This window comes from Haliaeetus leucocephalus, unplaced genomic scaffold (genome assembly GCF_000737465.1).
Source record: "Haliaeetus leucocephalus isolate CR32 unplaced genomic scaffold, Haliaeetus_leucocephalus-4.0 Scaffold696, whole genome shotgun sequence".
NCBI lineage: Eukaryota > Metazoa > Chordata > Aves > Accipitriformes > Accipitridae > Haliaeetus > Haliaeetus leucocephalus.
In genome coordinates this window covers 768,971-780,372 of record NW_010973132.1, presented here as the reverse complement: position 1 = coordinate 780,372, position 11,402 = coordinate 768,971, and the positions used below count along the sequence as shown (strand labels likewise).

Genomic DNA, 11,402 nt, shown 5'->3' with positions numbered 1-11,402 from the left:
GAGCGTTTTAATGAAACATTTTAACTGGTATTTCTGAAGTTGGAAAGTGAGTGAAATAAAGTAATAATGAAACAAGTTATATGCCTTATTCCTTCCAACCTTCTTTCTACTGTTGAGAATCACTACTAAGTATTATTCCGAGGGTACCTGCTTAAAGTGAATGACTAGCTTTTATACTCTGGCCCTCAGTATGATATCTGCACTATAGTAAGTACTCACGAGTCAAACTTTCAGTGGTATGAAGTACCTAACTTCTATGGATTTCCATAGGAATTAGTTATTGAAAATTTTAGCAGTTGTGTCTTTAGATATGAGGAAATAAATTTCAAATAATATCACTTACATTGATATTTGTAGCAACTCACATACTATTCCACATATTTATGCCATAAACGAAGAAAGAAATTCATAGTATACCTTTACAAAAAAGGAAATTAATTCAATGAGTGAAAACAACTGGAGATAAAATTTCATAAAAATTAAAAAGAAAGGTTATCATCCATGTAGTTTACTTTTGTTCTGTCTGAACAGATCAGCTATTGAAGTACTTCTGCTTGCAAGAAATTCCATCGCAAAAGGTGATTTAATTCCTAATGGACAAAAGATTTATTTTGCCATTTGTAGCAGACAACACATCCATTCTTCCCTATGGTAAATTGTGTTTCTTTAAAAACACCATTTGTCTTTTACTAGCAAGCGCTGTTTCTCACAGAAAAGAGCTACGTAACAAAACCATCTGTCCAGTAAAAAATAAGGAGAAGCTGTTTTTTGAACAGCTATAACCACAAAATACACCTGAACATCTGTAAAGAGCAACATGGGGTTAGAATTGAGAAGTGCATGCCCACCTGGAATTCGGTATGCAGGCACTAGCTGAACTGTTAGCTGAAACAGCAGCAGGTCATACCCTGACACTTGCTGATCATCCCAAGAAAAAAAAAGAAAAAAAACCCCACTGCTAATCCTTCACTTGATCCTCCCCAGCAGCCCACAATGAGTTTGTCAAATATCACACCTGTGCTACTTACATTCTTCTCAAAACAGAGCTAGCTCTGTGTACGAGACATAATAGATGAATTAGTGTGTTGGGCAAGAAGGGAGAATATGAAAGAATGAACTTATGCACAGGCCCCAAAATGAGCATTTTTGCTGAAGCTGTGCAGTCAGAGGCCCTTGCATCTCACTGCTTGCATTGCTCTTGAAATATCCTGGAAAGTGACACATGGCTCTGCCAAGCTGTCCTGCAAAGTAATGTCAAACATGAGACCTGCAATCCTTACATCTAAATGTAATGAGGAAGTCATCAGTTCTGCATCTGGACAACCGACCCTGAAACAACTGCACTCCTATTTCCACAAACACTTCAATCTCTCCTTTTCGATTGCCCAGTTGGTGCAAGAAGGCTTGCATTCATGATAAAATAAAGGATTTAGGCCACCATTAGGAGACTGAGGATTAATACTCCTAGAGGTTGGTCAAGCTTGCCAACTATATTACCTTCTTTAAAAGTTCCCCTAGTGGAGTTTTTTTAATGAGCTGTAGATATTGTCTGTTGTACTGTTGATTTGAAATGTGTAAAGCAAGCAAGTGGCTGAAAAAGAAAAAGTAATCAGTGCTTTGGAAAACACCATAGTACTAGGGCAGAAGGTCAGCAATGTGTACATGAGCCAGAGTCCAGAGACTAGTGTCATCTGGCAAAAATAACACTGATGTCATCATGTGATTTAAGACTTCCCAATCAAAGAAAAATCAAGATGTTAGGGGGCTTTTATTGACACATAAACAATGTCACCTTTTAAAGAACTGGGTTATAGAGAAGAGCAATGTGCATTTAGATTTTCTTCACAGAGACTGTGAATTTGTGCCTTATCCCACTGTTGCGTGACAAAATAAATGTGCGAAGTCAGGTGTCTCCTTTAAGATTGGTATATCTTAACACACACAGAATGTCCCGGTTTCCACGCTGGGCCCCTTATAAACTTTTCTGACCCTATATGAAAAGGTGCCTTTTACATGGGAGGTAGCTATTACCAGGTGAATCTTAGTGCTAGCAAGCTGCTCTCTAGAGGAGCCAAACCCAGCTGGCAGGTATTGACCTGACCGCAGTAACATCAAATGACTACCTTTTTCACCACTAAGAGCATGTCTTCAGATAATCCCCTCCACTAGTAAAAAATCTCTGTATATCTTTTCTGCAGCAAAGGGTAGAAACAACAAGTCAAGTACAACAGTTCCTCCAGGAGTGTCAGGACTAGTTTATTGGCTGGCAGTACTTCATAAGTACGTTCCCAAACCAGCAGGAGTTTAGCTTCCAGTTTCACTGTTCTCTCTACTTAAGGAAAAGACGAGCCACTTGCACCAGGAGTCAGCCTACACATGGACCCTGTCCTAGGAACACGACTGGCCTCGGCACGAGCTGCGCAGAAGACTGACACCATCTCACTAACCCCCTCCCTCTCACTTTCCCTCTCTCTCACTCTTTGCCTGTAGTTATTTTTAGATTTCACCGGTTAAAGCTTGTCCCTTCTGGACACTTACACGCACAGGGCAGGCACACACACTTGCTATAGATACTACAACTCAGGCACGGGAGTTAGCCAACAGATTATCTTGTTCCACATCAAGGAATAAATTCTGATTTCTGTCAAGAAAATACTGCCCTTTGAGAGGATGCCCAACGTGCTCAACTGCATGGGATTTTGTTGCTTGCGAATTTGACTAGGAGACTTTCAACAGATAGAAAACGCGGTTTACACAGCAACTTCCTCTTTCCTCGCATTTCCTTCCAGTTTGCAAGATCTTGCTTTCTTTCAACATTTGCTTTAAGCCCGACTCCCATGCCGTCCGCCATAAATGCAGCGGTGGCTCAGCAGACGGCTGCTGGGTCGGTTCCCAGCGCTACTATTAGCACTACAACTGAAGGTGCGGGTGGGGGCACAGGGGGGATTTATTCTGCCATTATAAGTCGCAACCAGCCCATTATCAAAGTAAAGGAGAAGACCTACGAGGAGCTTCACAAGAAGTGCCTGGAGCAGAACATTCTCTATGAAGATCCTGATTTCCCGCCGAATGAGTCCTCCCTCTTCTATAGCCAGAAAATCCCCATCAAGTTCGAATGGAAAAGACCACGTGTGAGTAACATGTTTGCTGAGTGTCTTTTACTTTCTGTAAATTGAAGTATTCACCAGGAGTTTACATTTTTGCAGAAAGTGTGTGTCGGGGGAGGTCTGGGGAATAAGCTGGAAATATATTTCCTTAGAGCTCTCCTGGAAGATAACTAGCTAGGGCTGTGGAAGCTCAGAGAGTGCGTACATAATGACTGAAATACAATAAACCAAAATGAAACAAAAAAAGGAGATGGAATGAAATATGTAGAAAAAGGAATACAGAATTTAATTTTCTTCTTGCATGATTTGCTAGGGATTTTCTTGTCTGAAACTACCAAAGAAAAATTCTCCTCATTCTGCAACAGGTTATTGGGTTTGCTGACGCTTAATTTTTAAACGCTACCTTATTTCACTTACAACTTTAGGAAAACAGCGGAATACTAAAGTAATCTGTGAAAATAAAAGGACATGTTATGCTCTGAAACATGCTTCTATTCAGCTGTTTGTTCTCAACATTGCTTAGCCGACTTGCAAAGGTTGTTTAGCATAGTATCCACTTACCATGACCGTGGGTGTTGTAATCACTAGCGAGGACCCAATCCTACCTACTAATCCCATTTCTTTTTCCTGTCTTGTGGGCATTCCTCAGCCAGCCTTCCTCTTCTTTCCCACCCCGAGTCTCTCACAGGGAAAGGACTAATTCCTCCGTTCCCAATTGATTCCCCGTCCTACCACAGGAAGAATTATCCTCTTTCCCTGTCGTTCCTGCTGGGCAGCTGCTCCCCCCCGGCAAGGCAGCCCCCGGGTCACTGCCTCGGCCCCTGCTGTCCTCTGCCCAGCAGCAAGGACGTGGTTCTGAGGAGCTTCCCCAGCTGCCCCTCTCTGGCAGGTTTTGGCTGCCTCTTCTAGATCTGCCATCCTTCCCCAACACCCAAATGTGTGCTTCAATGGCAAAGTCAGTGGTGACAGATAAAACCACAGGAACGTAACTGAACAGCGAAAGACCGGGAGCTCACGCGGGGAGGTGTTGGAGATGCAGAGGAAGGCCACGTGCTGCTGCCACAATAACAACGCGAGCAACGTGAAGGGAGCGACGCGCGTCCCCCATCTGCTTTGCCCTGTGCATGTGTGCTCTGTCATTCCTTCATCATCACCAGGGCTGCATCAGCCCCTGGAAATGTGTGTGAATGAGTTAAATGCAGCCACAAGTCAGTCGTAAAGGGATGGGATTTCCCCCATTTCAACGGAGGGGAAAGCAATACAGCAGTACAGTGGATGAGTGCCAGCACCCTGGGGCAGACAGACTGTGAGTGGGCAGATGAGAAAGCATCAAAACATTTTAAAAAGCACAAGGTAACCTCAGACTTATCTAATATTACTGAGTATGCACAGATCAAGCCTTTGTTTTGGGAAGGTTCAGACTTCAGGGTCTCTATCCCAAAGATGTTTCTTTAAGCCACTCATTAATGAATAAGTTTGGAAGCTCTATACTTACTACTCATGTAGCAACAACAAGCTGGGGAACATGTAAGACTCAAAATACAACCTAAATATCAAAACCAAAGCTATCTGTGTTCTTTTGACACAAGCGTTCAGCCTCCTGATGTATCTGCGGTGCCAGCTGCAGGTAGAGCAGAGGCAGGAGATCCAGAGAGCTGCAGCCTGCGCCCGCCCAGTACTGCCATGCTGTGGGATCATGGATCCAGTCGGTCCTGACCCTGATGCAGATGGCTGTCCTGCCGGGGACACACCGGGCCTGATTTGTAGAGATGCCCGTGCCTTCTGTTGCAAATGTGTTTGTTTTAAAACAAACCCAGTAATTCAGGTCCCTGCTGTGCCCAGCAGGTCCCCAAAGAGGAGAGACTCACATATAATGCTTTCTCCTTTTATAATGTGTCCCCTACCTTGTCATCTATACCACAATTGCCAAGTGAGTCTTCTCTTGGGCGCTGAGGCAAAAGACCCGTATCTATTGGTGCTGATCTCAGGTTGACCCAGGACTTCGGTTCACTGGACTTTGAAACTGTAAGTTATATAGTACTGGTAGAAGGACTTGTCTGGTAACATTATATACATGAATAGCCACGACAGACACATTAACAGAACATCATAAAGTCAAATTAATATAAAGTAGTAATACTGGGCTAAAGAGTATTTTATTAAGACATTAAAGCAATCATTGAAGTACCGAATTCAAAGATTCAACTGCACAGGCCATGTTTTGTAATAGTCTGTAAAGATACGGATAACTTCTGTTCTTACTAAACTGCAATGGCATTTTTTTGGCAAAGAAAGCAACTAGCTCATAAACTATAGTCTTATAAAGTGATAATTCTTAATCACTTTGAAATTCAGGTCAAGCTTGAATTCAATCAGACTTGATAATGTATTCTAAAAGAAAACAAAATATCCAACGGTTCAGAAGTCCTGAGAGAATATCCTAATACAGGCTTCACTCTAGATCCTTTCCCCGATTTCTATAGCGTATTGTATATGCCACATACACCCAGAAATAGCAAATAAACGAGTGATCAATGTGCTGTAAGACCTCATTTAAAACAAAGAGCTGTGAAATAAATAGGCAACCTGTTCCCCACTGCCTCTGGCTTCCCGAGTCCCCTTAGTCATGCCACCTGATCCATTTGTACCCAAGCTCTAGCCCCGCCACATGAGATTAGTGTATGAGGATGTAATATACATGAAAGATTAATGCTGGCCTTAATGACCATTATTTGCAATGACACGAATCCACGTGGGATTGTTGAGTGCAAGTTTTTCCGGAAGCTCCAAGTGTTATTTGAGGAATCACATAGTTAATCTAAAGGGCACGTGTTTGCCGGTTCCCAACCCTATACCCAAGCGCTGGCGACGGTGCCATTCCTCAGCCGAACAGCGCTTCTTCGCTGTAGCTCTCAGCACACTGTGCTGACATATGGAAAAGCTACGAGTCTACTTTTGCGCCTGGGATTTACGAGGACGTCACAGCAAGTCAGATGCGTGGCTGACGCTCCCCCAATTCCCGGCTCCGAGCCGAGGCACCCGCTGAGCCCGGCGTGGGCAGATCCCCCTCCCACGTGTGGGCTGCCGGGACCTGGGCTCCCTCCGCTTCCCCTGGCGATGGCCGTGCTGTGGGTCAACCTTTTCCTTGAGGCTCCTGGAATTTGTTACTGAGGTGGGGAGAGGTGCCCAGCATCCCAGCCCCACAGCTACCCCTCGCTCTCGGGCGTCTGGCCCTACAGGCTCTTCTTTTGGCAGTCGGGGCTACCCAGAGGTCAGGCCCTCCCCTGCCACCTCCCAAAATGACCGGCCTCCACTGCTGCGAGGGCACGAGGGCTGGTCTTGTGCCTTACCGACAGAAGGACAGCTGCCACACAGGGCAGCTGTGAGCCTTGGCATGGGGGGGGCGAGAAGGCCCCTGTAATTCTACCCAGCTAGTGACTGCCGTGCCACGACATGAATGCGCAGAGCAGACCTCCTAATGCTCAATTCGGGCAAAAGCCAAGTGACAGCCCTGCAAATTTCCCTGGCAAAAGCTGCAGGATCCATCCAGTGTTTCTGTTCAGAGTATGCATGAGCGCGGTTTAGGTACGTAGAAGGGAAATAAAATCCCTCTCAGTTAATGCATGATATTAAATCATTTGCTCGCCCATGGAAGGTAAGAGAAGCCCAAAGACCTTTTCTCACCTGCACCAGGTTATATCCAGCTCAGTGATGGGCTGTGCTCAGCTTTCTTGACAGCCTCAGCCTCCCACACCTATGCTGCCTGCGGGAGCTTCTCTCAGCAGAGAGCTGGGACGAGGTCGTTGATATTTGAGGGTGGAGAAAAGGTCTGTATTATAACATAATGCAGAGTATTGAGAGGTCCTGCTGCAGTCCTGTTTGGATCTAATGACACTAGGACATCTAACAGGAAGGCTCTGCTGTGACACTGTGCTTTCAAATGCACCACTGTCATTCTCCTTGCTCACAGCCAGGAGGTCACAGCATTAACCATCAGATTCGGGGACTTCCTTATGGTGATCCTCTCCATAGCCGAGAAAAATCAGCAGAAATAGCTTTCTTTTCATAACAAATACAAATAAAATCAAGGCAGCAGATTAGTGGATTTTGCTTAGAACGAAATCTAGTCAGATCATCTGCTGGACAGGTGGGAAGCTATTTGAATTTAGTAATCACAGAACGTGCGCCTCTGCAGGCAGTACCACAAAGCAAAGACAGCATTTAGTGTCACCAAGGCAAGACTTTCAGATGAGGGTAATCCAACTCTGAAAACTCTAAAACCAGCTTGCAGCCTGGCAACATCAACCTCTGCCTTGAAGCCTGCAGCACAGCCATTTAATAGCATGGCCTAGACCGTGAGAGGACAAGGGAGAAGAAGCATGAGGCTACAAATTGTCTTAGGCAGGCCAAAGAAGATGCTTCCTCTACTTGATAGGATCAGTTTAGGGAATTTACTTAGCATGCCATAGTTTATTTTAAAGGAATGAATGCCTTTTGCTGCAACAGTATAAGATGACTGGAGGATTTTTCCTGACACAGAAGAAAAGCTAATGAAGATACAACAAAGGTCAAATGCCATTTTTAGTTGCATGCTGCCTTTGCATTTTCCAGTGCTCCCTTCCAACTGACTCATAAGTACCCTCTGCCCAGAAAGCAGCATGCACTACTAATGTTTTTTTTCCTAGGATTCTGTCTCCCTTGCTGTAACTTGGACCCTTTGTAATGAAATTACAGTCCAAACTGAATCAACCCAGTGAACACAAAGGTCCTTTGGATAGTACCAAGGCAGTCTAAGGCACTGTCCTGGTTTTGGCTGGAATAAAGTTAATTTTCTTCTTTGCAGCTGGTATAGCACTGTGTTTTGGATTTAGGATGAGAATAATGTTGATAACACACCGACCATGTTTTAGTTGTTGCTAAGCAGTGTTTAGACTAAGTCAAGGACGTCTCAGCTTCTCATACTGCCCTGCCAGTGGAGGCTGAGAGTGCACAAAAAACTGGGAGGGGACACAGCCAGGACAGCTGACCCCAACTGACCAAAGGGGTGTCCCATACTTATTATGTCATGCCCAGTATATAATCTGGGGGGAGTTGGTCAGGGGGCACCACGGCTCGGGGCTTGGCTGGGCATTAGCCAGCAGGTGGTGAGCAATTGTATTGTGCATCACTTGTTTTGTATATTCTATTATTATTGTTATTATTTTCCCTTCCTTTTCTGTCCTATTAAGCTGTCTTTATCTCAACCCACAAGTTTTACTTTTCTTTCCCCGATTTCTCGCCCATCCCACTACAGGGTGGGGGTGGGCCAGGGACTGAGCGAGCAGCTGAGGGGTGCTTAATTGCCACAACAGGCACTCAGATGAGATGTGACTCTTTCTAGATGAATAATTGTATCAGTGAAATGCAGCCTATTGGGATTCTCTGCGATAACTTGACCCAAGAGATGAAGAGCAATCCCTTGCTCAGCCAGGAAGAGTGGAAGGACAGACCTGCCACCAGCATCTTGAAGACCAGGTCATCTCGCTCTGACTGAGTACTTCTCATCAGCCTTGGAAGACCTTGAAACCTTTCCCTGTAACTTCAACTGTGCTCAGCACAGCTAGCACAGCTGGAGATGAGCTACAGTAATACAATATTAAACACATATCCACAGTGTACTAAACACACCCAGCCACCATAAAGAAATGCAAGAAAAGCACTTCTCTCATAGCTAAATCAGTCCATACGACAATTGTGTGATTCCTTCCTTTGCATTCCTTTACCAACCATCCTCCAAAGCAAACAAGCCCAAGATGCAATAAATTGCTCTGAGGAACAATTATCATTGTACCTTTAATATTTGGAAACACTTAGGCACTTTCCTCTAAACTGAACATGAACTACCTTCATCTAAAACACAGCATGCTGGATTTCAAGTTTGTTACTTCAATAGGAGCAGGATCAAGCTAAAATACAGTAATAAAGGTTGAAAAAAATGCAAACAAAAAACCTGGCATCTCTCAGCTAGTTTTCAGGAGAGCACCACAGCAATGTGAGGAAGAATATTTTCAACAAAGCAAGTGGGTGGAGAAAAGCATGAAGGCATCTCAGACAGCTGCCTTGACAGAACCGGACCCCAGGACAGCTGACCGAGGCCCAAAATAACAAGTCAAATCCTCCACTCCCTCCCTCGAAGAGAATAAGGTGACTGCCAGGGGAGCCGGAAGCTGGTCTCTCTATCTGACTATATGACTAATCCAAATACGTACATCAAAGCAACTCTGCTGATTACTATTGAAGAAGCAAAAAAGTGGGCTCAAGCCAAGTGAAACTACTAGACCTGAAACACGAGTCTGGGAAAATCCAGGGCTACCATGATGACATGGAAAAGGAGCTTTAGACCACAGAGGTAGCATCAGCTGCCTGTACTGCCACACAAGCAATTGCAAGTTGTTTCTTCTCTCTCCTTCCCACTCCAGCTCTGCCATCTTCCAGCAGATGGGGTTCTTGGACTGTACTTTGTCTTCTTCCCCCTTTGCAGCTGCTCAGGGAAGTGGTCCTCAAGTTGCAATATCTTTCTTTCCTTACCCTCACAAGAAATGGGCCCAAAAGTTAAGTGTCTTCTTTTTCTTCACCATACCAAGTATTTGAGTATGAGAGGTGGCATAAAGAGAGACTTTTTTTGTCTCTGTAGGACAGGTTGTACCTACTTCTTCCCTTGGCTTTCCTATACCCCACGGTTCTTTGTCCCATATAGAAAAGGTTCTGTGTAACCCTGCAATAGTCCCACCTCATTTGCTCGTAGTTCCTACGTAGTCCTTCCCTCCCTACTGCAATTCCTTAATTATTTATGCCTGTATAGCATCTTGTGCCCATTCTGTACTAGTATAAATACTGAGAAACCCAGTACATTGTCCTAATGCAGGACAAAAGAAGATCTCCCTGTCCTCAGAGACAGATGATGCCTGTATACATTTCTGAATGCAGCATTGGCACTTAAATACTGCAACATGAGGAGAAGAGTAAAATCTCTTAACCAGCAATTGATTATTCCTGAGTATTAAACATCTGATCCTGGGCAAATTTTAAGGAGGGGTTTTACTTGGGTTCATTCCTGATGGAATGCATTCTTCAACCCTATTAATACCCCAGCATATTAGTTATTGCAGATTGGACACCTTAAACCTGCAGTCATTTTTAAAGACTTTAATCTGGTCCCCTGATGTTCTTTCCACCCACCTGTTCTCCTGTCACCTCCAGTGGTTTGTTTTTTTTCATTGTTGTATAGAAAAATATTTTTCCCTATTCTTCTCATTTTAATGTGTTTGCACCTCATACAGAGGAAGCCCCCCAGGCTAGCTATTAGACCCTGTAGATACATGGAGAAAACTCTGGCTGAAGTCTGGAACATCCAGATTCCAAAACATTTTCGTAGTGAAACTCTGCAGCTGAAAACTCTGCAAGAGATTTTGATATCTGCAAACTATCCTACAGGAAAACATTGTTCTAAACCAGCCTTTATTTCTGTGGCAAACAGGCATCATAATGCATGCTTCTCCTGCTCATCCATCTTTTTATATTTTGCAGGAAATCTGTGAGAATCCACGGTTTATTATCGGTGGAGCCAACAGAACAGATATCTGCCAAGGAGAATTAGGTATGAAATTCTTACTTCACCTCTGCACTTCAAAAAGTCTGCATCATAGTTTAGCTCTCACTTAATTTTCTTTTGCTTCCAAGGAGACATTTGAAGTCCTCTGTCTCAGTATACCACTACACATCTACTAATTCCCTCTCTCTATAGCAAATCATTGATATCTGCCTAGTAGCAATCTAGGGAAGAACTGTAAGCGACAGATGCTTTGCAGGTTGTTTTGATTTTCATGAACTAATATCATGAGTGTGTTACAAAACACAGTTAGGCCTTTCTTTCAGGCTTTGAGGAGAGACAAAATTAGTTAAGACAAGAATAAAAGATAAAGAGAAGGAGTTATTTGACTGAGAGAAAAATCTAATCAGCTACTGTTGTATTTTTTCAGGTATTTGGTCCTGTTATTTCCATACAGGAGCTTCTGAAGGCCTCCAGCTAAGTGTGCCTTGTACTCAAGGACAACCCCTATATTGAAGGCCTTAAGCACAGATGCTCAAAGATACTTTGATATATAGAGCCACTACTTAGGTACAAGTGATGCCTCTGCAACAGTTGTCCATGCAGCACTCACCTGCACCGCTTTGTGAAGTCAGTCCCCTCTCAGCTTTCCCATGTCTTTCACGGTTTTATAACTTCTCCTGTGATCGTTTTCCTAAGCTGATACA

The 11,402-nt window shown here is 44.0% G+C and overlaps 1 protein-coding gene across 4 annotated transcripts in view; it reads left to right on the top strand.

The window, feature by feature from the left end:
* The first annotated feature begins 2,551 nt into the window (after positions 1–2,551).
* The window catches only part of CAPN3 (calpain 3, (p94)), a 29,733-nt gene continuing 20,882 nt past the window's right edge, over positions 2,552–11,402 (top strand). For all 4 annotated transcript variants that reach the window (XM_010580047.1, XM_010580045.1, XM_010580043.1 and 1 more), the window contains exons 1-2: positions 2,552–3,131; positions 10,674–10,743. In XM_010580047.1, coding sequence (XP_010578349.1) covers positions 2,838–3,131; positions 10,674–10,743 — 364 coding nt within the window. In that variant the 5' untranslated portion in view covers positions 2,552–2,837. The remainder of the gene's footprint in view (positions 3,132–10,673; positions 10,744–11,402) is intronic.